Source organism: Suncus etruscus, chromosome 15, assembly GCF_024139225.1.
Source record: "Suncus etruscus isolate mSunEtr1 chromosome 15, mSunEtr1.pri.cur, whole genome shotgun sequence".
NCBI lineage: Eukaryota > Metazoa > Chordata > Mammalia > Eulipotyphla > Soricidae > Suncus > Suncus etruscus.
The window spans coordinates 45,069,958-45,097,849 of record NC_064862.1 but is presented as its reverse complement, the minus strand read 5'-3'; the positions used below and the strand labels follow the sequence as shown (position 1 = coordinate 45,097,849).

The 27,892-nt window shown below is 37.9% G+C and overlaps 2 protein-coding genes across 6 annotated transcripts in view; one reads left to right on the top strand and one right to left on the bottom strand.

Annotated features, from left to right (window-relative positions):
* The window catches only part of TTC13 (tetratricopeptide repeat domain 13), a 104,938-nt gene extending 97,569 nt beyond the window's left edge, over positions 1-7,369 (bottom strand). For all 4 annotated transcript variants that reach the window (XM_049789631.1, XM_049789632.1, XM_049789629.1 and 1 more), the window contains exon 1: positions 7,012-7,369. In XM_049789631.1, coding sequence (XP_049645588.1) covers positions 7,012-7,303 — 292 coding nt within the window. In that variant the 5' untranslated portion in view covers positions 7,304-7,369. The remainder of the gene's footprint in view (positions 1-7,011) is intronic.
* Positions 7,370-7,530: 161 nt separating this feature from the next.
* On the top strand, positions 7,531-20,766 carry ARV1 (ARV1 homolog, fatty acid homeostasis modulator). 2 transcript variants are annotated; one of them, XM_049789669.1, is made up of 5 exons: positions 7,531-7,782; positions 14,443-14,562; positions 17,090-17,243; positions 19,567-19,791; positions 20,559-20,766. In XM_049789669.1, exons 1-5 carry the CDS (start codon positions 7,624-7,626, stop codon positions 20,699-20,701), a joined length of 801 nt encoding a protein of 266 aa, XP_049645626.1. In that variant the 5' UTR covers positions 7,531-7,623; the 3' UTR covers positions 20,702-20,766. The 2 variants fall into 2 exon arrangements, with proteins under 2 accessions (XP_049645626.1, XP_049645625.1); XM_049789668.1 differs by having other exon boundaries at positions 7,531-7,794.
* Positions 20,767-27,892: the final 7,126 nt, after the last annotated feature.

Below are 27,892 nucleotides of genomic sequence, written 5' to 3'. Positions count from 1 at the left end.
ACCAAACCCTTCATGACTTTATTATTATTATTATTATTATTATTATTATTTGATTTTTGGATCACTCAGTGACACTCAGGAGTTACTCCTGGCTCTGAGTTCAGAAGTCGCTCCTAACAGGTTCAGGGGACCATACAGGATGCCGGGATTCAAACCGGGGTCTGTCCTGTGTTGGCCACGTGCAAGAAAACACCCTACTACTATGCTATTGCTCCGGCCACCCTCTATGACATTTTTTAAATAAGTGGATCAAACACTCTTGAAATTCATTTGGAATAATAAACATCTACGAACAGCTAAAGCAATCCTTGGAAAAAGAAAAATGGAAATCACAACTTTCTCCAACTTCAAACTGTATTATGAAGCAGTAATTACTAAAACAGCATGGCTGGAATAAAGACAGCCCTTCAGAACAATGGAATAGACTTGAATTCCCTGAGATTGAACCTTGGGTATATGATCAATAAATATTTAATAAAGGGGCAAGAAATATGAAGTGGAGCAAGAAAAGCCAAAGGGGGAGGATTGAGTGAGGGACAAAGGTACCTATATCAAACTACTCCAGTCTAGATGGATATGTACATATCAAAAGTATAGGTGAAAAGGAAAGAGGAAGTTGAGGGAATGCCTTTGCTTTGGGTAAAAGCAGGGTATCATCTAACAATTTCACCCTTTCTGTTAAAAAAATTTTTTGAGAAGGGTTACATAAGTAGCCACCAGATATAAAATAAATCCCCAGAATAGTCGTTAATTTGCATAGTCACAGTAAAAGTTGATGAAATAAAAAGAAAAAATCCTTTAGCAGTAAGTAAGGTGTTGAGGAAATTTTCTAATCCCTAGGAATCACTACTGATAAGGGGAGAGCCTTGGCTGTAAAAAGTGTTATAGTTTAGATTGTGCCTACATATTCTCACAACACAATCAGCTTTTTTCCTTATCCTTGTCTTATACATATCAAATTATTTTCATAGACTTTTCTGTACATAAACACTAGAACCTTTCTGCAGATACATGTCAGAGATGGGCGCCAGATGTCACGGACTAGCTCTTGGGATCAGAATGCATTAGAAGCCCTCTCCTGCATTCAGACCCCAAGAGCTAGTCCATGACCGATACAACTTAATTTGAATATTCTTAAACATTCTTACACTGAGCACTGTAATACAAATCTATAGCACCAAAGTGCCTTTTCCATAAACTTCTCTAAACAAAATATAAAAACATTTATGCTTTTGCTTGTTCCTAAAACTCTACCATTTCTTCAAATCTGAATGACTAGCTAGCTAAAGTATTCTTGGTGTTGATTTATTTAATCTAAATCTTAAAAGATAATAGCTTTTGAAAAAAATTTCCACTTTATAATTTATCATTGATTTACTATTTTGTAGAATTATAGTAGTTTTAGCTCTATAATTCCTCCATAACTAATGGTAATAATAATAATGAGGGATCTATTCCAAATGAGATAAAAAAAAACATAATAAAAGAAGAATGAAAGGTCAAACTTGTCAGAACTCAAGATGTTATTGATAAAACTGAACTTACATGTGTGTCGGGGTGAGGGAAATGGGAGGGCTACTTTTGACACTGTGAAGGGATGTGATCTCTCTGATGGTTCATTGGTGCTGAAATGATGTTTGCATGAAAAATATGAGTAACAATATTGTATATCCAAATACCTAAAACTCATTTTAAAAATATACAAAGGAGGGGTCGGAGAGATAGCATGGAGGTAGGGCGTTTGCCTTACATCCAGAAGGATGGTGGTTCGAATCCTGGTATCCCATATGGTCCCCCGTGCCTGCCAAGGGTGATTTCTGAGCACAGAGCCAGGACTAATCCCTATGCACTGCCGGGTGTGATCCAAAAATAAAAACAAAAACAAAAAATATATACAAAGGACGGGGCCAGAGAAATAGTGCAAATGCCTAGTAGGGCATTTGCCTTGCATATGGCTAATCCAGGACGGACTTGGGTTCGATCCCCTGGCATCCCATATGGTCCCCCAAGCCAGGAGCGATTTCTGAGTGCATAGCCAGGAGTAACCCCTGAGCGCCATGGGTGTGGTCCAAAAACAAAACCAAAATATATATATTATACAAAGGAAAACTCTACCCATATAGGTGATCAATAAAAGTTATTTATTCATACCTATGATATCAATAAACTTTTGGGAAATTTTTATTGTTTAATATGAGATAAAAATCTAAATAAAATACAATATTTAAAAAAGCTAGCTATTTTACAGTCTAATTTTGGAGTGGGACCAATACCAGGACATGTACTCAGGGCTTTCTCCTGGCTCTGCTCAGTGGTCACTCCTGGTGGGCTTGACAGACCATCTGCAATGTTGGAAATCCAACCCAGGTTCACTGTGTGCAAGGGAAGAACCCTAGCTACTCTACTATAGCTGTATGGTATATACACTATGTAGCGTATATACATATACACATATATACACGTATATATACACTATAATATTGTGGCCCTATATTGTCATATTTACTGTTACATGATTATTTTTTAAAATAAAAGGAGATTTACCACAAAGTTAAATATTAAGAACACTGAACATCAGGTTAAGAGGAAAAGAATCAAGTGATCATATAAGGGTTATCAAAGTTTCTATGATTAAACATAAAATTACATTCTTAATTTCCTTATAATCCAGAATAAATAAAGGAAAGATGTTATATAAATTTCTTTATGGGTGGGGAGCTTGGGGAGGACAGGACATGAGAGAGATTGTAAAAAGAATAAGAATTTGCACTCACCCAACCAGATTCAATCCTGGCACCACAGAGTGTCCCAGAGCCCCACCGGTAATGATCCTTGAATGCAGAACCATGAGTAAGCTCTGAGCACCACTGGGTGTGACCCAAAAACAAAATTTCCTAATATGGGCCAGAGATACTACAGAAGGAAAACACTTACTTTGCACATAGCCTATCAAGGTTTGATCCCCAGTGCTGAATAAAGTCCCCTGACTACCACCAAGAAATTATCTCTGAGCACCAAGCTAGGAGTAAACCCTGAGCACCTCTGAATGTGACTCAACCCCCATTTACTCTCCTCCAAAATGTCCATGATTTCCTACAATGAAGACAACTGCAATAATTTAAATGCAGCATGCAATTAAGATCAATTCATAAATTTAAAAAGCAATTATGGGGCCAGAGAGATAGCCCAGCAGTAGGGCGTTTGCCTTGCACACAGCTGACCCAGAATGGATGGTGGTTCAAACCCCGGCATCCCATATGGTCCCCTGTACCTGCCCAGAGCGACTTCTGAGTGCAGAGTCAGGAGTAACCCCTGAGTGCCACCAGGTGAGACCCAAACCCGTCCCCCCCAAAAAAAAGAAGCAATTATTTGAGACTCAAGAGATGGTACAGCAGGTAGTTGCCATGCATGCAGCCAACCTGGATTAGATCCCTAGCACACCATATGGTGTCACTGTGCCCTACCAGTAATTATCCCTGAGCACAGAGTCATGAGTAAGCCTGAACACAGCCAGGTGTGGCCACAAAACCAAAATAAATAATTTATATAATAATATAAAATAAAATAGCAATTACTTAGGAAAGATGTCATATATACTATGTTATATATACCTAGTATATATATATGTATATATACTATATACTAACAATTATACTATAACACATATACTAACATACTGATCTGTAAGTCTTACAGATAGGTTCATAGCTATTTCTGTAAATAAAAAGCAAATAGATATGGTACCTACTACAATGTTAGGAGGATTTAGAAGGAGCACAGAAGTACTGTTTAAAACTATAAAACTGAGGCAAAGGATTGGGGGAAAACTATTGTTCCCTATTTCTACAAATACAAATTTAAAAAAGCTAACAAGAATAAAATTGACTTCCATTTTATTACATAAGTATTTTTTCCTTTTCAGAAGCTTGTGGTTATAATATACTTTCTAAATAAAAAGCAAAACATAAAAATATGCTAGAAAAGAAAGGGAGCCAGGAAACAGAAAAGCTCAAGGTGAGACTTAGGACCTGGAGGTCATCCACGCTTCTCATTTATAAGTCTACATCTAGCTAGTCCTATGGAACACAAAGTTGCACTCTAGGGCCTGACTCATTCGAAGATAGTGTACCTGGTATGTTGTCCAGACCAAGGGTTCACAGCAGACACTGTCTTTGGATCTATCGTAAAATAATACTAAGACAGCTCATCAGGTAAACAGATGCAGGTACACAGAACCATGCTTGCATCAACTAATCATTTGAACTCAATAGCTATTAGAATGTTTGTGAAAAAGTGGTTGATATGCTTGATATGTGTGTAGGGGCTGGTTTGATATGGACAGGTTTGAGGGCAAATAAGCCAGAAAATGACAGTAAATTTGTTCAATTCTAAAGAACTGATTTATTCTGAATTCTGGCACTTACTTAAACCTTCTACTGATTACATGGGACTCTGGATATAGACCACAAACCTTATCAGGTTAAATTATTTTTTTGTTGTTGTTGTTTTTATTTTGGGCCACACCTTTTGATGCTCCGGGATTACTCCTGGCTATGCGCTCAGAAATCACTCTTGGCTGAAGGACCATATGGGACACCGGGGGATTAAACCACAATTCGTCCTAGGCTAGCGCTGGCAAGGCAGACACCTTACCACTCTGTGCCATGGTTCTGGTTAAATTCTTAATTTGTTCTTCCACCTGTTCATCACATAACAGAGAGAGGGAAAGATTTCAAATGGTCCAGTTTCTATCTTGTTTTCTGATGTAACAAGATAGAAATAGGAAACATTTTGTGGGACCAGACTAGGTTTGTCTTGCAGGGGCCAACCTGGGTTAGATCCCCAGCATCTTATGTTTTCCCAGGCACCTCCAGGCGTAATTCCTGAGAGCAGAGCCAGGAGTAACCTCTGGACATTAAAAAATGTAAAAAAAGGGGCCGGTGAGGTGGCGCTAGAGGTAAGGTGTCTGCCTTGCAAGCGCTAGCCAAAGAAAGGACCACGGTTCGAGGGGCAATTTCTGAGCGCGTAGCCAGGAATAACCCCTGAGCATCAAACGGGTGTGGCCTGAAAAACTAAAAAAAAAAAAAAAGAAAAGAAAAAAAGAAACACATTTTGGAACCTCTATTGTACAGCTTTTGTCACATCCCTTAACCATAAAACTAAGGGAAATAGCTAGAATTCCAGTTGATTCTGAAAAGTCATTTCCTAGGACACACCAAACCACGTTTAACATCTATTAGCAATTTCTCTAAAATTTACATCAGCAAAGAAAGAAAGGCCAAAGACAAAAGCCACACATTTGCAATCACACATTTTTAATTCCAAACTTAGAAAATATTACTACATAGGAGAACAAAAGCATAATTTAAGTAAATTATGCTTGAAAACACATAATACAATGTCCATTCGCTAAGGCATAGAATATTACATAACGATCTCCATATGTCACAGTGCAAGTGAGCAGACAGAAGGCTCCCTCCAAATGCCTAGTTTATGTAAATTTACATTTATTTCTTCCTGAAGGTGTGAGGAGACTGATACGGTTCAGAAATGGTATAAATTAGGACTCTTAAAAACAGACATAAGCCTGATGATATAGAGTGAGATGAGTCACCTAGAAGTCAGTCAATTCCATAATATAGTGTTTTATACCTTCCAGTCACTTAACCAGTTAAGTATCAAAATTGTCGGTCAAAAAGAGAATGAAAACTTGCACAGTACATACCTACCACATGTTAGTGAATACTACAGATGTATCTTCCTAACTACAACCACTTAATGCTTAAGACAAATCTTTTTCTGGGGCCTAACCAACTGGGACCATTCTTACACAGATGTGGGACCTCAGGAAACTGATGCTGTCACTGGACTTCAGTTTCTTCATCTAAGGGAATGAACTCACCATGAGATATTTACAGAGAAAGCAGGCTAACTAACCTAAAGCTCTTACAATAGCAAGCAGCAAGCACTCCATATATCAGTTATTTCTCATTTTTAATAGAGCAGCTTTGGGAAGAAAATTAATCTTGTAAGTTACTACTAGTTATAGTATCTTTAATTTACAGAGGCGGCAAATTTGCAAAGATAGACTATTAACTTGTTCAGTCACAGGAAGTAACAGATAAAAAAGTTAATTCTTGTTCCTCTTTTCAACACTGGTAGCCCTAGACAGTGTAAAAATAAATCAGTGAGACGCTGAGGGGTCTGACTGTGCTGAAAGGAAATCAGTGTGCTACACTTAACATCTCATCTCACCAGCAACAATAAATTCTTACAAAAAGCTGAAGACTAGTGTTGTGTGGCCATAAAAGCAAAGACATATGCTAGTGAGTTAGGCAACAAGTCTTGAGAAAACTTACATAGAGAAAGAAAAATATAGAGAGAGCTAGAGGAGGAAAATGAAAGGTGAACAGATCCCTTATAGAAGTTAAAAAAAAAAAAGCATGTATTTTGCCCCTGAGACATCTGCCGTGAATGAGGCCAACAGTACCCAAGCGAATGAATGAACTGGCGTACCTCCAATACACACACAGAGACACATCTGTGCCAGACACAGACTACAGGCCTATGGAGCCCTTTTAATCCTCTGGAGGGCCTGGCAGGTAGGTCACAGGTCTTAACCAGAAGCGGGAGACCAATGAGCTGACTCTAAGAGTTTGCTTTTTGGTTCCCTTTAAATTCCACACTAGAATTTTTTGGAGGACATCAGAGTAGTGAAGAAACCTGATTTCCAACCCCTAATGTCAGACTCCCCCTTGCGTATGCACAGGAGCCTCTCCTCTGGGCCTAAGCGTCCCCATAGATCGGTCACTTTCTAGTTCTCAGGGCTCCACCGGGTGCACAGTAGGACTGGGGGGGTGCTAGGGACCATCTGCAATCTGCAATCTGGAAGCGGCACCGGAGTGACACCTGGCTGGGCCGGTTCCACATGCCGCCGGCGGCCGAGGCATCAGCACCCGGAATCTCGGTCCCCAGACCCACCACCACCCCCGCCCACCCCCGCCCACTCACCGCCGCACTCGGCAGAATACTGGTCCCCCCAGTCCCCAGACGGCGGGTTGCAGCCGCCGCCGCCCGCCTGAGCTTCCTGCTGCTGCCGATGCTGCAGGTCCTGCTTCAGCAGCGACAGTGGCGAATAGTGCTCAGTGGCCAGGGCGCCCGGGCACAGCCCCGCAGACAGAAATCTCAGCAGCAGCAACACCACCAAGACTCGCCCGGCGCCTCCCGCAGAGACCACAGCGCCGCCCCAACAGCTGCAGCAGTAGCAGCAGCAGCAGCAACAGCAGCTGCCGGCAGGTGCCATCTTCCCTAAAAGCGCATGTGCAAAGGCCTCCACCGCACTCTGCGGCCTCACGGCCCTAGCTCAGGGCGGCAGGTGGGCTGTAGCAAGTGGGCAGGAATGGGAAATCGCATTGCCTACTGGGAGTTGTAGTCCTAGCTCTGCCAACCTGGAGTGCTTTTTCCTGGCTTTGGACTACAATTCCCAGACGTCCTGCGGGGCGCAGCTTTTCCGGTGTGGCGTCTGACGCTGTCCCACTTCTAAGTCGGAAGTTCTGCACCAATTTTGCGTGTGTGCGAGTGAGCAGTAGTAGGCGGGCTGAGCTTTGACTGAGCTCATGAGACATGGAAGGGGTTGCAGCTAGAAAGAGGGACAAAGTTGGGGTGTCAGCGACCTCTACTTCTACTTCAGTCTCCTGCCAGTACAGGTGTATCGAATGCAACGAAGGAGCCAAGGAATTGTACCGAGACTATAACCATGGCATACTGAAGCTAACCATCTGCGTGAGTTGTCAGGTGTAGGATAACTTTCTGCAAAAATAAATAAATAAATTTAAAAGTGTTCTGGGATTTGGGGACCATAACAGGCAATGAAATGTATATCCCCATTTCCATTCCATCCCTCTCCGACCTATCTCTTGTACAGGCATTTTGCTTCTCTCTCACTTTCTCCCTCTCTCTGGCAAATTGGCACTATGGTGTTTACTATTGTCAAAAGAGGGGTGCCTTGTATGTCACTTTCTCCCCTTTCAGCACTGAGTTCTCGACCAAAGCAATTAATTCCAGCTATCATTGTCCTAGTAGACCTTTCTCTACTCTTAATTTCACTCAGTGCTCTTTGTGGTGAGCTTCCTATTTGGCAGGACCTTCTGACACTGATCCTTATTTCTATTGTCTTTGGATATAGTTATTATCCCTTATTTTATGTTTCTTATTTCCCACAAATGAGTGAGATTATTCTATGTCTATCCCTTTCTCTCTGGCTAATTTCAGTCATTATAATGGTCTCCATATCCATCCATGTTAAGAAAATTTCATAACTTCATTTTTCATAATGGCTACATAATATTCCACTTTATCCATATACCATGGTTTCTTTAGGCAATCACCTGTTGTTGGGCACCTGGGTTGTTTCCAGTTTTTAGCTATTGTAAATAGTGCTGCACTGAACATAGGTGTGCAGAGGACATTTTTCTTTCTATTGTGTTTTGGTGTTCCTGGAGGATAATCCTAGGGGTATTGCTGGATCATATGGAAGCTCTATATCTAGCTTTTTGAGGAATGACCATATTGTTTTCCAGAAAGGCTGAACCAGTCTGCCTTCCCACTAGCAGTGAAAGAGACCCTTCTCCCTGCATCCATGCTGAAACTGGTTGTTCTTGTTTTTTTTTTGTTGTTGTTGTTGTTTTTTGTGTGTGTGTGTGTGTGTGTGTGTGAAGTGTGCTAGACTTTTGCTGTGAGATGATATCTCATTGTTGTTTGATTTACATCTCTTTGATGATTAGTGATGTGAAGCACTTTGTCATGTGATTTTGGCTGTCTATAGTGCTTCTTTGAGAAAATATTTGTTCATTTCTTCTCTCTATTTTCAGGTAAAGTTAGATTTTTTTCATGTAAAGTTCAATATGTGTTTTGTATATGTTAGAAATTAATTCCTTTTCTGTTGGATATTGGGTGAATACTTTCTCCCATTTTGTGTGCAAGGCCTTTGTTTCCTAGTGACTATTTCCTTTGTAGTGCAGATGCTTCTCAGTTTAATGAAGTCCCATTTGTTTGTCTTTGCTTTTACTTGCTTGATCAGAGGAGCTTCATCCTTTTTTATTTTTAATGATTCATAATATCCTTATTTAAGCACCATGACTACAAACATGTTTCTAGTTGTGTTTCAGTCATAAAAAGGACATCCCACCTTAACAAGTGCAACATTCCCATGACCAATGCCCCCAATTTCCCTTCTCCTCCACCTCCTGCCTGTATGCGAAACAGGCATTCTATTTTTCTCACTTATTAGCATTGTTATGGTAGTTGTTAGTGTAGTTATTTCTCTATCTGTACTCACCACTCTTTGTGGTGAGCTTCATTTCAGGAGCCCATCCTTCCAGCCCTCTCTATGTCTCTGGGCATTATTACAATAATGTCTTTAATTTTCTTAAAATGCATAGATGAGTGAGACTATTCTGTGTCTATCTCTCTCCCTCTGACTTATTTCACTCATCATAAGAGTTTCCATGTCCATCCATATATAGGAAATTTTATGACTTTATCTCTCCTGATGGCTGTATAATATTCCATTCTGTATATGTACCAGTTTCTTTAGCCATTCATCTGTTGAAGGGCATCTTGATTGTTTCCAGATTCTGGCTATTGTAAATAATGCTGCAATGAATATAAGTGTACAGAAGGCATTTTTGTATGTTGTTTTTGTGTTCCCAGGGAATATCCCTAGGAGTGGTATGGCTGGATCATATAGGAGTTCAATTCCCAGTTTTTTGAGAAATCTCCATATTATTTTCCATAAAGGCTGGACTAGATGGCATTCCTATTAACAGTGAATGAGAGTTTCTTTCTCTCTACATCCCTGCCAGCACTGATTGTTCTTGTTTTTTGTGATGTATGTAAAGCTTGTGGCATGAGATGGTACCTCATTATTGTTTTGATTTACATCTCCCTGATGATTAGTGATGTGGAGCATTTTTTCATGTGCCTTTTGGCCATTTGTATTTCTTCTGTGAGAAAGTGTCTGTTAATTTTTTCTCCCCATTTTTTGATGGGGTTAGGTGATTTTTTTTCTTGTTAAGTCCTGTCAGCACCTTTGTATATCTTAGATATTAGCCCCTTATCATATGAGTATTGGCTGAATAATTTTTCCCATATGTGGATGGCCTTTGTATCCTAATCACTATTTCCTTTGAGGTGCAGAAGCTTCTCAGTTTAATTTAGTCCCATCAGTTTATCTCTGCTACCACTTGTTTGTTTGGAGAGTGATGTTTCCTCCTTGAAGATGCCTTTAGTCTCAATGTCATGGAGTGTTTTACCTATGTGTTCTTCTATATATCTCATGGTTTCAGGTCTGATATAAAGGTCCATTTGGACCAAATCCATTTGGATTTGACCTTTGTGCATGGAGGCCTGAGTTCGCTTTTTTGCATGTGGCTGATCAGTTGTCCAAACACCACTTGTTGAAGAGGTTTTCCTTGCTCCATTTTGCTTTTATTACCCCTTAAAGATTAATTGATTGTATGTCTGACGAACATTCTCTGAATACTCAAGTCTATTCAATTGATCTGAGGGTCTGCCTTTATTTCCAATACCATGCTGTTTTAATGACTATAACTTTGTAATACAATTTAAAGTTGGGGAAATATTCCCTTGTATTGGGAATATGGAAAATATTCCATATTGCTTTTCCTAAGGGTTGCTTTAGCTAGTCATGGGTGTTTATTGTTCCAAATGAATTTCAGGAGTGTTTGGTCTACTTCTTTGAAGAATGTCATGGGTATCCTTAGAGGAATTACATTAAATTTGTGCAGTGCTTTGGGGAATGTTGCCATTTTAATAATGTTAATCCTCCCTATCGATGAATAGGGTACATGCCTCCATTTCCTTGTGTTCTCTTATTTCTTGAAGCAGTGTTTTGTAGTTTTCTTTGTATAGATCCTTCATCTCTAGTTGACTCCAAGATATTTGAATTTGTGTGACACTAATGTGAATGGGATTGTTTTTATGTCCATTTCTTCTCTATAATTTTTGGTGTATAAGAAGACTATTGATTTTTGCATGTTGATTTTGTAACCTGCCACTTTGCTATATCTATTGTTTCTAGAAGCTTTTTGGTAGAGTCGCTAGGGTTTTCTAAATATAGTATCATGTTATCTGCAATCATTGAGAGCTTGACTTCTTCCTTTCCTAGTTGGATGCCCTTATCTTTTTCTTGCCTAATCACTATGGCAAGAACTCGCAGTACTTTTTTGAATAGGAATAGTGAGAGAAGGCAGCCTTGTCTTGTACCAGATTTTAAAGGAAAGGCTTTAAGTTTATCTCCAGTAAATAATATTTACTACTAGCTTGTGGTAGATGGCCTTGACTATATTGAGAAAAGTTTCTTCCATTCCCATCTTGAGAGTTTTTTTTTTTATCAAGAATGGGTGTTGGACCTTATCAAATGCTTTCTCTACATCGATTGGTATGTTCATGTGGATTTTATCTTTGTTTTTATTGATATGGTGTATGATGTTGATTGCTTTATGTTATACAATCCAATGCATTCCTGGAATAAAACCTACTTGGTCCTGGTGTATGACTTTCTTGATGAGGTGTTGGATTCTATTTTTCAGGATTTTGTTGAGGATCTTTGCATCTGTGTTCATCAGGGATATGTAGTTTTCTTTTTTGGCAGCATCTCTGTCTGGTTTTGGTATCTGGGTGATGTTATGGAACTTCATCCTTGAAGATACCTTTGGCTTCAATATCATGGAGTGTTCTGACTATGTTTTCCTCTGTGTAGCATCTGAAAATGCTTAGTTTTTGATAAATTTTGATAATTTATTTAAGCACATGGTTACAAAAAATTTGTAGTTGGGTTTCAGTCATCGAATGTACACCACCCTTCACCAGTGTAACTTTCCCACCACCAGTGTTCCCCATTTCCCTCCTCTCCTACCTACTACCTGTCTTCAGGACAAGCATTCTGTTTCTCATTCTCACTATCATTGTCACAGTTGTTGTTAGTAGTTATTTCTCTATCTATGCTCACCATTCTTTGTGGTAAGCTTGATATTATGGGCTGGTCCTTCTGGCCCTCATCTCTATTGTCTCTGGGTATTATTACCATCTTTTATTTTTCTTAAATTCTACAGGTCGGTGAGACTATTTTGTGTCTATCTCTCTCCCTCTGACTCATTTCATTCAGCATAAAAATAAATTATAAAATACACAAAGGGGACCATTGAGAAGCCATAAGTTTGTGTTTATGTCTTTTATGTGTCATGGGGTGCCAGAGATCAAATGGAAGGCTTCAGACAAGCTTTGCACTCTTAATAGTAGTTTCATTTTCTTGATGAAGAGTTTTCTCTACCTGATAAGCACATGGGATCTAGAAGACAGCTTATTGTCATTACAGAATTTCTAATTTTGTGATTGCTGTTTAGATTCTAGACTACTCTGCTCAGCAAAAAGGTGCAAACATAGTAACCTTTTTTACTTCACTTTAATAAGATGAATTTAAATTTGAAATAATAGTACATATTCCTTTACTGCTAGAAAAATATTGGCATTTTACCTGATGAGCAAAAAAGGGGTACACTTCATATGAATGTATTAGAGAAACATTTGGAAGTGAATCCAATTTCCATTTTGAGGTAAAACTTAATATTTTTCAGTACATTTCATTTTTCACTAGTATTTATATATATAATTAAAAAGTGACCCTAGAATGTTTACGTATCCATTACTTCTATTTCTGTTTTACCCTCTCATTGTTTTAAAATACTTTGGAGCCTTGCTTTGTATATGGCCAAATCAGGATCAATCTTAGCACATATATGTTTCCCCAAGCACTTTCTGAAGTTACCTCTGAGTACTACTAATATGTTATTTTCTTTAGAATATTAAAGAAATTTGTAATATTAGCTTATGCTGCAAGTAATTACCTTAATGCCATGGGATAATTTAATACTTCAAACATTACATTTTCTGGGTTGTAAATATTGTGTCCTGACATACATTTCACATGTTCTGAAGGCATTAGGATTTCATAACATCATAGTAAAGAATGCTTTTTTGGGTAACCCTAAAACCATGCATCAAGCTTAGTTCCTTAATGATAGTTTAGCACTTTTAAGTATCTACTGTAGCTAAAAAAGAACATTTTCTATTAATCTTGATGCTATTTGGGTAATAATGTAGGTATCTTCCATCTCAGGTTGTTGGCACTATGCCATTTTCTTCACTAATTTGTAATTCTCAGAATCTTTTTTTTTATTAATATCTTCATTTAAACACCTTGATTACAAACGTGATTGTAGTTGGGTTTCAGTCAAGTAAAGAACACCCCCCTTCACCAGTGCAATATTTTTATCACCAATGTCCCAAATCTCTCTCCTCCCCACCCCATCTTCGCCTGTACTCTAGACAGGCTTTCTACTTCCCTCATTCATTCACATTGTTATGATAGTTCTCAATGTAGTTATTTCTCTAATTGCACTTTTCACTCTTTGTGGTGAGCTCATGTCATGAGCTGGACCTTCCAGCCCTCCTCTCTTTTGTCTCTGAGAATTATTGCAAGAATGTCTTTTATTTTTCTTAAAACCCATAGATGAGTGAGACTATTCTGCATCTATCTCTCTCCCTTTGACTTATTTCACTCAGCATAATAGATTCCATGCACATCCACGTATAGGAAAATTTCATGACTTCATCTCTCCTGACGGCTGCATAATATTCCATTGTGTGTACGTACCACAATTTCTTTAGCCATTCATCTGTTAAAGGGCATCTTGGTTGTTTTCAGAGTCTGGTGAGGAAGGTATTTGTATTATATTTTTGTAATCTTAAACTAAAGGGTTATTCTCCTTTTCCCTAAAATTCAAGATTCACAGAGTTGGAGAGAAAGAGACCATCGAGCCAGTCAACAACTTTATAAGTGGAAGTGCATTATATATTATGTCTTTTATAACATCTCCTACAAATTGAAAGACTTTTCTAAGACACTTGCATACTTGAATCAATCTTAAAAAAATTATTACTTCTTGGTCCTTATAGATAACAAAGGAGTTAAGGCACATGCTTTGTATCCAATTTACCCTATTTCAACTCCAGTGTACTCCCCTGAATGCTTTCAGGAATAATCCCTGAGTACAGAACCATTAATAAATCCTAAACAACATTTGGCATGGCCCAGAAGCAACAATAACGAATTAAAAACTACTTCTAGCTTTGTAAATCTGAGGTTAAAATATTAATATTTCAGGCTCAGGAGATTATAGTTAATATATTTAGATATTTTTGAGACCAGGTGGTATCTTGAATCTAAAAAGTAGTTTATTTAAATAAATTCTGATATAGCCTTATTGCTTTCCAACTCTAAAATATGTTCTTTCTTAAAATTCTGTATAATTTCAAAATGTATAAAATTATTTGTTGTAACATTATCTTGAATTATTTTAGAACTCCTGCCAGAAACCTGTGGACAAATATATTGAGTATGATCCTGTTATCATCTTGATTAATGCTATTCTTTGCAAAACCCAGGCCTATAGACATATTCTTTTCAATACTGAAATAAATGTAAGTTGTGGAATTTTTATTATCTGATTTTATTTGATTATGATTTTACATATTAAGTATGCTTTTTATATACTTTTGAACAGAAAGATCATTTTAAAGTATTTTAAATTGTAATGTCTGAAACTTTCTAGACAGCGCCTTTAATAAGGTTCACAATGTTTAGTGAATGATTATGGTCATTAGCAGGAAACTGACAAACTGCCATCTGAATTTCCTTTTAGTACATAACCTTTTGAAGTAGATATTATTTTTAACTAAGTAAAATTGAATATATCTAGGTAAAATGTCTAAATAAACATTAATTATACTTAGAAACATTTTATTAAATTTTATTCTGTACTATTGAGGTTTTGCATAAGGTAAATAACAATACTGAACTGATCTTGAAATTTTCTAATTTATAAAATTGTAAAACATTTCAAGACATTTTATATATTGAGTTGTGAATATTTACTTGTTTGGTAGGGTTGCTAAAATATAGAATAGCCTATTAAATATATAATCAGATAAACAATTTTTAGTATATAACCCAGATTTTCCCGAGAAAAAATATTACAGATATTTATCTGAAGATCATTTCACTTGGTGTTCTGTTATTGTTTCTTTTTCTTTTCTTTTTTTTGTGCTTTTTGGGCCACACCCTGTGACGCTCAGGAGTTACTCTTGGCTATGTGCTCAGAAATTGCTCCTGCTTGGGGGACTATATGGGATACTGGGGATTGGACCAAGGTCCATCCTGAATCAGACATGTGCAAGGCAAATGCCCTACCACTGTGCTATTGCTCCAGCTCCTATTGTTTCTATTTTTAACATAGACAGTAATGGTGTAATTCATCTATTCTTGAACCCTCTACCCTAATTTAAACCTGAGCAGTTTTTTAATTATTAGACCATTGATTTTTCAAAAAATAACCGTGCTTACAATTTTTCAGTATAGACTACTGATTCTTAAACTTTACATCACATTAGAATTTCCTGGGTGAGATGATAGCAGGTGACAGTTAATTCTTCCAAGCCTAGTCTTTACCCAGAACCTCACCCAGTGATTTAAGTCTGAATCACTGGAAATAGGCATTGATAATTTTTAAATCTCATAGTATTTTCCAAAGTGCATCCTGGAAGACCAGTGTGACACCAGGATATAACTATTTCTGGTCTACATTGGTTGTGCACACATTTTCACTTATCCACTTCGTAGCGATAAAGTTCAACTCAAAGGGAAATTACAGGGTCAGGGATGATAGTTAAACAGATATCTGGCATATATGGTGCCTTAGGTTCAATTCTAGCATTGCCAGTAAGTTGTATACATATTTTTATCTGTAAATAAATCCACATGCCTTAATCCCATGGGGAAGGAGGAAGCAAGTCTGAAGCAGGGCCACCACAGGAAATAATCCAAACCAAGCTGAAGAGAGATGAAACATGGATCTGGGGACCTTTCCACCATGTGAAGCAAGAGGAAGAGGCCTTCCAGGACTGCAGTATTTATTGGGAAGTTAGGACCATGCCCATGGGTGGAGGGTGGGGTGGGAGGAGAACTAAGGTAAAGAATCTATCTAGAAGTTCTTCTCACTAAGATGGGTCTTTGATATATAAAAGAGGAGGCCATAACTGTTAAGGATGAAGGAGGATATCACCATAATAGTTTAGAGTGAAGACCAGTAAACCCTACACTTATATGTTATTTTTGTTTTTGTAAAAAATTTGGATTCTGTAGACTTTCCACCTGGCTTATATATTACTATCTTTTGAAATTTTAATTTTTTACTCTTGCAGCCTAGGTATATTCAATATGTATTTAAAACAATAGTTTATTTTGGTATGGTGGAATCTTCAAATTAAATCTGTTCTCTTATTGTTGCTTTCACCTGCCTGTGAATCACATAAATTTTGTTTTATCAGTTATAATGAACAGTTGTTGAAAATAAAGTGAATGGTGATTAACATATTGTTGCTGGCATATGCCATCATGTTAAAGTGATCCATCTTAATTAGGAAGCATAGTAGAATTTTCCATCTCAAAATGAAAAAAAGTTGGGGCCAGAGCAGTGGCGCAGAGTGGTAAGGTGTCTGCCTTGCTGGTGCTAGTCTAGGACAGACCGCAATCCCCCAGTGTCCCATATGATCCCCAAGCCAGGAGCTATTTCTGAGCACATTGCCAGGAGTAACCCTTGAGCGTCACTAGGTGTGGTCAAAAAAAAAAAAAAGAAAAAGAAAAAAGTTCTAAAATATGAATGCCTAGAATTTACTTTCAAAGAATCTGAATCAGAATCGGGCCAAAATGAAAGATTTGTCTTTTTGAAAAAAACTCCCATAAGAGATGATTCTATTGGATGCTGCAAATTAAGACTCACTGTTTCACAGACTGAGAACAGGTATGTAATTAATTAGGTAATAGCAAATTTGGAAAGTTGATAGTTGGGATTTTTTTTTCATCCCATGAATAATTAGCTATGTTTGTATTTACTAGTAATATTACAGTTGGGTCTATCTCATTGAATGGCAATGTCTTTTTGACTATCAGATGCATGGAAAACTCTGCATATTTTGTTTGCTTTGTGAAGCATACCTGAGATGGTGGCAGCTTCAAGATTCAAACCAGAAGAATGATCCTGATGACTTTATCAGATATGCTAAGGAGTGGGATTTCTATAGAATGTTTGCAGTTGCTTCTCTAGGTAGGAAGAAACTGTGATGTGTATTCTTAGTTAACTAGTACTTACTGTTATGATTAAAAAGAAAGATTTGTAGTCTTTAGAGAAACTATTTGAGACAAATATTTAGCTCTATCCCTAACCTAAGATGACCTTGTCATAACTATGCATTTTAGTTTATCTTGTTGCCACACATATTAGATGGAAATAATTTCATTGTTATATTAGAGAATTTTAAACAATATTTTTTAATGCACAAAAACTTTTCCTCTGTAAGAGAAGGAGAACTTCAGCAAGTTATAGCTTTGTGTACATCCATTGTGAGGAGGCAACCATCATTAAACATGATAGTTATTGCCAAAAAGATTTTTTAATTTTTGTTTGTTTTTGGGACACACCTAGCAGCACTCAGGAGTTACTTCCGGCTCTGTACTCAGAAATCGCTCCTGGCAGGCTTGGAGGACGGTATGGGATGCCAGGAATCAAACCCAGGTCCCTCCAGGGTTGGTCCCATGCAAGGCAAATGCCCTACTGCTGTGCTATCACTCCAGCCCTTTACTGTCCAAAATTTGTGAATAGAATAACCTATACTAAAAGATATGCCTATTTGAACAGATATTTGTAGACTTCATTTTTGGGCATTGGAGTGAGGATTTGGTGGAACATAGCAAGGAGTGGGGTTCCCAAGCAGTATTCCAAAGTGAGTCCAAAGACCACCTGTGGGGTTTCTCAGCCAACCAGTCAATATTTCATGGGCTTGAGGATAAGATACTGCTCAGGTCTGTTGGGTGTCAGGAATTAGTCAGGCCACTCTAGTGGTGGTTGGGGAACCTTTGTGGCCATCAACAAACCCTTCAATTATTTTGAAGGGGCATGTTTTTTTTTTGTTTTTGTTTTTGTTTTTTACCCTCCCCAGGCATGTTTTTTTTTCCCCAAAGAATATACCAGCTCTGATATAGGTTAATCATTCTAAACTATTTTTGTTGATCCAAACTACCTGTATTTGGAGCCTCTTTTCAGTTGGCTATATCTAATTATAAAATATTTTAAGAAGAAAACCGTTCTGTGTTTGTGTGTGTGTTTATGTAGTATTCCAGAAAAATTATTCTGCAGAAACCTAATTAACTCAGTTAATAAGACAAAATAGGATCATGGATACTCAACATTTATACAGATTGTAATCAAAGGAGTAATAACCTTAATAAAAATAATTCAGTCTAGGGCCCGGAGAGATAGCTCAGCGGCGTTTGCCTTGCAAGCAGCCGGTCCAGGACCAAAGGTGGTTGGTTCGAATCCCGGTGTCCCATATGGTCCCCCGTGCCTGCCAGGAGCTATTTCTGAGCAGACAGCCAGGAGTAACCCCTGAGCACTGCCGGGTGTGGCCCAAAAACCAAAATAATAATAATAATAATAATAATAATTCAGTCTAAAGGTATGTTAAATAGGAACAGAAAAGATTGTTCTGACAAGTGGGATTATTGGAATTATTGCATTTTTTAGTCAGGATAATGAATGATTTCTAGGAGATAAGAAATTCTACTTGAAAAGCTTGTTAAAATTAATAAAGGGAGCCAGAGAGCTAGCTCAAATGACTAATGTTCATGCATTGCATATAACAGGCCTGGTTTCAGCCCATAGCACTGCTTGATTCCCAACCACTAGAGACACCCCTGCCTCAAACTCCAAGCCAAAGTAGCCCCTAAGTACCTCTGGATAGAGCCTAAATAAACCAAAATTAAATTAACAAAGGAAGTTTTACATTTTTAGATGACTATTCAAATTCTTGTAAATAATAGAAGTGTAATAAATAGTGGAACAAGGAACAAAGCAAAACTTTGTAGTTTTTTGAATGAGCCCAGATTTTAGGATTAAAAGACTCCATTCTCCTGTTTGATTCTTTCTATAAGATGTCTAACACTGAAGACTTGAAGAGACCCATACCTCCCAGAAAGAACTTCAGAATGTTGGTGATTGTATTTTTTCCCAGTGGATTATGAAATATTTCACAAAGGAATTGTTATTTACTGTAAATATTATGAATGAATTACTAAATGGTTCTGAAATCTAAGTAAGATTTGTCACAAAAGTCAGCGACGTGTTTTTTTACATGAAAGAAGAGGCCAGTTTTTTTTACATGAAGGAAAAGTGCTCAGTGGTAGAGTACCTCTTACATGAGTGCAATAAATAAAGGGTTTATTTATTCCTCCAAGTATTCAAAAAATAAAAAATAAATTTTAATCTTGATCAAACATTTTATGTGCAGTCAACTCATTTGAAATGTTGGGGTTTTCTTTAATAAAAAGCATATGGTTTAAATAGGAACATTTTATTTTCTATTTCTTTTTAGAACAAACTGCCTTTTTTGTTGGCATTTTTACTTTCCTGTGGATACAAAAACCTATGCTAGTGGGGAAAAAAAACAACTTCACTTTGCTGCTGAAAGCATTGTTATTATCTAGCTATGGAAAACTTCTGTTAATTCCAGCTGTCATTTGGGAACATGACTACACAACCCTGTGCCTCCAACTTATTAAAGTGTTTGTTCTTACATCAAATTTTCAGGCAATTAGAGGTATGTTTCTGTTTTATTATGTCACTTCAATTTTCAATTCAAAGAAAAGGCTTATCTGTAGAATACCATTTTTATGTAATCTGTTAAATATTGATACTGTTTTTTCATAATAGAAAAAACAATGCCTAACATTTATGTCATCTTATACATATAATACATACAGTCTTATTCAGTTTAACCACATGGTGCATGTTAGTTTTCAAAATACTTTTATATGGTTAGCTCTGTCCTGTGGAATTACTGGTGCCACCATTATTACTTATACTTTACGAATGTGTTTGTGATGACCTGTCCAAACTTATATGGCTGCATAATTATCAATCTATGGTAAGATGTGAGGTATTTATCTCCTAACTCAATATAAGTTCTACTACATCAAAAAGAAATAAGAAACCCTCTATGATTTCATTTTCTGATATAAGAAGTCTGTTTTAAAACTTATTACCTGATACTTTTAGCATGTTTGTCTTAAATTATAGAATTGAATCTATCAATTTCTTTACTTACTCATTTTATGACCCTAAGACCTGCTTTTATTTTCCCTTTAATATGACTAGGACTTTTCATTTGAGGGGAAATTTTGTTATAAGCTGATGAAATGGTTCTATCAAGGTTTATATATATATAAAACTATGAAATTAATTGGAACAGATGTTTTCTAAAATCAGCTTTATAAAACAATTCCATTCATACTACCACATAATTTACATGCTCATTATCATTTACTCAGACTTTTTGAAACTTAATAGCTCTGTTTTCTTTTTCAGTGACCCTAAACATCAACAGAAAGCTCTCCTTTTTGGCTATATTAAGTGGCTTACTACTAGAAAGCACTCTGGTCTACTTCTTTCAGAGGATGAAGTGGGATATTGGAAGTGATTGTGCTTCCTATAAAACTCAAGACTTTTGAAGAAGAAAAGTGTCTTTGTGTTCACGTATTCAGTTATTATAAAATAAATACTTTCTTTTACATAATTAATTCCCTGGTATCTGATTACTTCCATATTACCTCCACATCTATTTCAAGGAGACATCTCCTAGAGTCATTCACTTTAGTTCTTTTGTCTTTTTTTGTTTTTGTTTTTGTTTTTTTGGTTTTTGGGTCACACCGGTGTGCTCAGGGGTTACTCCTGGCTGTCTGCTCAGAAATAGCTCCTGGCAGGCACGGGGGACCATATAGGACACTGGGATTCGAATCAACCACCTTTGGTCCTGGATCAGCTGCTTCAAGGCAAACACCGTTGTGCTATCTCTCCAGGCCCTAGTTCTTTTGTCTTACTGAGTGACCGATCTTTAGTTGTTTTTGGTTTGAGTTGAGTTTTATTATTTTTGTTTTTGTACTTTGGTTTAGAGTCCTACTCATAATTTATTTAACACCTCCACTGCCACTCACTTTTTAGATAACAGATTTGAAATTTATTTCCCTGATAACTGTCTCTTACTTTTCTCAACTATTTTTTCCCTCATCTACCTCATTTTTTTTGCTTTTATTTTTCCATCTAATACCTGGAAGCTGTAGGTAACTATTGAGTTTTTCTTCATACCTTGCTACCTACCAGCTTTCTGCCTTTTTAAAATAAAATATACTTTTAAGTCTTATATCCTATTTTTCTCTATAAACAGAACCATTGACAAGCCTGAATTCAAAACTCACTTTTTGAGGTTCTCTGTTTTTAAGGTCTGCTCTGGAGCATTCCTCTTCTGAAACCAGATGCCTGTTTTGTTTTTTAACTTAAGCACTGTGGTTATAAAATTGTTTACTGTTGGGTTTTTCTATAGCATGCAAAAACGTATCCATTTTAGGGGAACTCAGCAGGCCAGATGTATCCCTAGATTTCCCTGTGTGGAGAGCTGAAATAGCCCTCATGGGTTCCTCAAAAGGCCTGCTGAGGATGCCATTTCCCCTGCGTGGATAGTTCAGGAATTCCCGAAAAGAAATCCATGCTTGGTATTACATTTTCTGTCATTGTTTGGCTATCCCTCCTATATAAAATCTCAGGTAAAAATTGGCCTCAATCAAATTCTTTTCAGATATCTCAGCACCAAAGATTACTAAGAGAATCCTTTTTCTGGATAATATTTAGCACTAAAATCAAAAGAATATTTTTTCTCTTTTTCAAATTTGTCCTTGCAGCCTCGGTGTCTGGTGGTCAAGGGCACAGCCAGAGTACAGATCCTGGACTATTGACCCTTCTCAGAAAATGGGAACTGCACCTTAGGGGATTTGGTTCCTTCCTAGACCTCTAAAACAATAGAGTTATTCTCAGTGAAGACCACATTCCTAGATTTTTTTCTACTTCTTAATATCCCTTATTTTGCATTTGAAGTTAGTTGTTCAAAGCTGCCCTGAGTGTGACCTCCTTTGTAACTCAGAATTCGTACAGCTCACACCCATAACTTAAGTATTGTTAAACTTTGTTTTGTGATGTAAACATTCTTTACCCCCTTATAAAACTTCCTGCTTAAAGATTAAACTTGTCACACTCCTGCCAAAAGATGTTTTGACCCACATATTGTATGTGGTTTCCTTATTTCATATTTTGCCATCCATACAACCCACTCTCGCTGAAATGGATTCATTGAAATCCCACTGACACTGTAGGACAGAAGCCGCCTGCAGCAGGGTTTCATTCATAGAAATGAATTATATTGATTGACTTGCATATGTTAAACCATCCTTGCCGCCCTGGAAAGAATCCTACTTGGTCATGGTGTATAAGCTCAAGACGAGTTGTTGAACTCTATTTGCAGGTATTTTGTTGAGGATATTTGCATTCATGTTCATCAAGGATATGAGCCTATAATTCTCTTTTTTGTATCTCTTTGTCTAGAAACTATTTGAGAATGTTTTTGTTTCTTCAATTTCCTGGAAGAGATTGAAGAGGATTGGCAGTAGATTCTCTAAAGGTTTGAAAGAATTCACTAGTGAGTCCATCTGGGCCTGGGCTTTTGTTTGTGGGAGGTCTTTTGAGTACCCTTTCAATTTTCTCAGTACTGGTAAGTCTTTTCAGGTATTCCTGATCATCTTGGCTCAAGTTTGGAAGGTTGTTGGAATCCAAAAAAATTTATCCATTTCTTCTAGGTTCTCTTGTTTTGTGGCATAGATATTCTGGAAAATAATCTCCAAACCCTTTGAATTTCTGTAGTATGTGTAGTGCCATCTCCCTTTTTATTTCTGAAAAATTCTGCTTTCTCATTCTCCCTTTATTTGTGAATCTTGCTTATAGTTTATCTTTTATATATATTTTTTATTTTGGGGTCACACCCAGCGACACTCAGGGGTTAGTTACTCCTGGCTCTGTGCTCAGAAATCACCCCAGCAAGCTCAGGGGACCATATAGGATGCCAGGAATTGAACCACAGTTGGTCCTGGGTTGGTTGGATGCAAGACAAATGCCCAACCAGCCCCACTTTATTTTTTTCAAAGAACCAACTCTTGTTTTCATTGATCCTTTGAATTATTTTGGTTATCTAGCTCATTAATTTCTGCAATAAGTGTTATTATTTCCTTCTGCCTGCTCACTTCAGCTAATTTTATTTGCTCTTTTTCCAGTTAAGTTGTGTGGGTCTTTTCTTCCTTTCTGATGAATGCTTGTAAAGCTTTTATGGGGGGTTGGGGCCACACCTGGTGATGCTCAGGGGTACTCCTGGCTATGCTTGGGGGACCATATAGGGTACGGGGGGATTGAACCACAGTCTGTCCTAGGTCAGTCGTGTACAAGGCAAACGTCCTACTGCTGCACCACCACTCTGGCCCCACTTGTAAAGCTTTAACTTTTCCTCTTATTACTACTTTTTCTGTGTTCATAGGTTCTGATAATTTATGTCTTCAGTCTCATTCATTTCTAGGAATCTTTTGATTTCCTCTTTGATTTCATCTCTGACTAGTGGTTCTGTAGTGAGCTGTTTAATTTCAAGGTTTTAAAGTTATTTTTTTTATGTTTTCTTGTAATCACCTCTATTTTCAGTGCATTATGACCTGAGAATGTTGCAGGAACAATTTATACCTCTTGTTTTATGAGGGTTTGTTTTATGGCTCAGCATTTAGTCTGTCTTAGAGAATGTCCCATGTGCACTGGAGAAGAATGCTTATCCAGTTTTCTGGGGATAAAGAGCTCACTATATATCTACTAAGCCACTTTTTTTTATTTCTGCCTTCAGATCAGTATGTCTTTGTTAAGTTTTGGCCTTTGTCCTTGAGGGTTGCTTATGATAAATTTATGCCTTATCATTTTCATTATTGTTTTGTAGCTTTTATGTTAAGATCTTATCATTTTCTTTTTTTCAAATGCCCTGTCCATAACTTTCATTTTCCTCTTGCTATGTGCACAATTTTGGCTTTAGCATATACACAAATTGTTCTCCTAGCATATATCCCTAATAAATCAAATGCCTCTAGTTTTCTTCCCTCTTCTGACCACTATTGATTTCCATTGTCTCCTGTATCCTAGTTTCTTAAACTTTGAGGGTCACAAAAATAATCAACTACTATAAAATGTTTTTTAACATATAACAGCCAGAAATAAATTCAAAAATCATTAATTATTTCAAAGTGTTTCTGGGGCCTGGAGAGATAGCACAGCGGTGTTTGCCTTGCAAGCAGCCAATCGAGGACCAAAGGTGGTTGGTTCGAATCCCGGTGTCCCATGTGGTCCCCCGTGCCTGCCAGGAGCTATTTCTGAGCGGACAGCCGGGAGTATCTCCTGAGCACCGCCGGGTGTGACCCAAAAACAAAAACAAAAAAAAAAACAAAGTGTTTCTGGAAGAACTCATTGCATTTCTTGGGTAAAATTGAATTATGAGTAGAAAAAGTTGAAGGAGCCCTGTCCTAGTTCATATATGGATGTCCAAGTTCATGCATCTCTGAAATTGACCATATATCACCTTTAGCCACTAAAAACAGAACTTTTTCAACCTTTTTTTCTGAAAATGCCCCTAGCTCAACCTTCAACATCTCCTTCCTAAAAGTTTATGTAACTGCTCCCACTTACTCTTCAACCTCTATAATGTTATATCTTCATAAAGCAACACTTTGGTGTCCTTTCAATATTTCAGCATTTTCACAGGAATTTCAAGTCACTTTCTGATGAATATCCTTTTACTCTCACTAAGCTTTAGTATGGTCATCTATAATATGGTCCTAGTTATCTGCAGACATTTTCCTGCCCACATTTCTGACTACAGTTTCCTTATATCCAAATACTACAAATACTGTCTCCATGCACTTGAGTATCTTCTTCTCCCTACCAGTCAGTCACCTTTGCTTTTCTGTGTAATGAAGATTTTTCAAAAACTTGTGTCAGTATGTTTGACCTCACTTCCAGATAAGCAATACCTTTTATCCAAGAGCTTTTCAGATTGTCCCAGCACTAGTAAGGCTGTCCATTATCATTTCTGATTAAGAAAACAAGGTTATCTACCTTTAAATGTTTTCTGGAAAAACCATTGCCCTCTTTGAAATTATCTCACATTTATACATGCCATATATTGACAAAGCCACTTAAGATAAAAGTACAGGATACCAGCTATATGGAAAGACACTTGACCACCAGATGGAGCCATAAATGTTAAAATGGGAGGAAAAAAATCTGGTTCAACGGCATAAAACCAAAAGTAAATTTATTTATTTTTCTTTTTTTCTTTTTTTTTGGGGGGGGGGGGCACACCTGGCAATGCTCAGGGGTTACTCCTGGCTCTGCTCAGAAATCACTCATGGCTATTTTTCTTTTTTTCCTTTATTTTTTCTTCTTTGAGAGAGAGTGGGGAGAGGAGAAAGACAAAGAGAGGAATAAAAGATAGGAGAGGGGCCAGAGAGAAAGCACAGCAGTAGGGTCTTTGCCTTGCACGCAGTTGATCCCGGAGGATCTGGTTTTGATTCCTGGCAACTCATGAGGTTCCTGGAGCATGCCAGAAGCAACTTCTGAGCACAGAGTTATGAGTAACCCCTGAGCACGGTCCTGTGTGGCCCAAAAACTAAGAGAGAGAGAGAGGGAGAGAGAGAGAGAGAGAGAGAGAGAGAGAGAGAGAGAGAGAGAGAGAGAGAGAGAGAGAGAGAGAGAGGAGAGAGAGAGGAGAGAAAAGAAAACAGAAAAGGGGGAGAGATTGAGAGAAAGAGGGAGGGAGGAGTCAGAGGGAAAGAGGGAGAGAGGGGATGGGGAGAGGAGAGTGGGAGAGGGAGAGAGAAAAAAAATTTAAAAGTTATTAAAGTGGGATCAGAAGAGATAGTAAGATAGTATAGAGGCCAATGTGCAGCTGACCTGGGTTTAATCCATATAGTACCGTCGGGAACAATCCCTGGGCATAGAACCAGAAGTATATCCTGAACATACCAGATGTATCCCCTCAGCACCAAGGAATTATTAGGAGACAAAAAGTATAATACACCAATGATAACTTTTCAAATCTCAAATCTGTTGACTTGGGTAGGTGAGGAGAAACATTACACATGTATAAATATATGCTCAATAGATAACAAATCTTGACTCAAAGGTATTTATTAAACATTTTTTTAAACAAAGTATCAGAACTTGCGCCCATGATGTGTACATGAGTGGTTATCAGTTTAGGCTGTGTAGTAGTCTATGGGCACTACAAAGGAAACATATGCTCCATCTCTGATTTTAAACATTTGTTATAAAATATTTCAAATATGAAAAGGTTGACATAGTTCTTGCCCAGCTGAAGTTCCAGCAGTCACATCCACACCACACAGCCTCCATCATATAAATGGCCCCAATTCACTGTTTCTTGACTGTTGTCATACATCTGTAAAATCACTTTTTCTTTTCACCTTTTTTGAGTTAATTAGCACAAGTACCCTCAGTTATGTCAACCCTGACCCTCAAGTGATTTATATTAAATTCTGGCTAATAAAAATGGCAGGGAAAGCAGCAGAAAAGGAGAGAAGCTTGGCTGGCTCAGTATGATCCAAGAAGCTGCTCAACAACCCCTGGCCAAAATATACTTTTTCCACTGACTCTGATTGCTTGTGCAAAACTGCAAGCTGAGACCCCCACAATGATTAATGTTAAAAGAGATTAGTCTTATAAGCCAAGTGGATGAAACTTCCAGGTACATAGGTCTTTGGGCTAAAAACTCTAGTTTTTTCCTTAAAGTAGGGGCAGGCAGCCTCTAACACCATCCACCCATAATGCCAGCCACACTCACATTCCACAGCCTCCACTATGTAAATAGTTCAGCTTCAGACTTCCACAACTGATCTCAGAAGAGATCAGATCTCATAAAAGATTAAGCCAAGTTGATGAATCTCACAGGTAAATGGATTTTTAGGTTGAAAACTTTTCAGAAGTGGGGCAGCCCAAGAACCATCAATTTTACTGCTTCTGGAGTTTTGGAAGCACATAGGCACTAAGATATCTCCAAATTCCAGAATATTGACAGCCTTGGGAACACAGAAAATTATATGGGAAAGCAGAAGAGAAGTACACTAAGTTCAAGAAATGAAAACACTAACACAGAAGGCTCAAGGCTCTAAAGAGCCTTCTGAGCAAACAACTCAGAAGAGCCTCAGACTTGGCTTTAATAAAACTATTGTGGGGCCGGTGAAGTGGCGCTAGAGGTAAGATATCTGCCTTGCAGCACTAGCCAAGGAAGGATCGCAGCTCGATCCTGGTGTCCCATATGATCCCCCCAAGCCAGGGGCGATTTCTGAGCACTTAGCCAGGAGTAACCCCTGAGCATCAAACGGGTGTGGCCCCCCCAAAAAAAAAAACCTGTGAGATATAACAATTTTCACAGATTTTATTTTACTGAACTATTTTTTGATAGTACCATTTACCACTTTGTTGTAATAAGCAATATAAAATAAATGGCATTGTGCCTGCTAAGAAAGCATGATTTGGGGGCCCGGAGAGATAGCACAGCGGCGTTTGCCTTGCAAACGGCAGATCCAGGACCAAAGGTGGTTGGTTCGAATCCCGGTGTCCCATATGGTCCGCCGTGCCTGCCAGGAGCTATTTCTGAGCAGACAGCCAGGAGTAACCCCTGAGCAATGCCGGGTGTGACCCAAAAACCAAAAAAAAAAAAAAAAGAAAGCATGATTTGGGGAGGTGGATGGGGATAATGATGGGAGGAAGGTTCC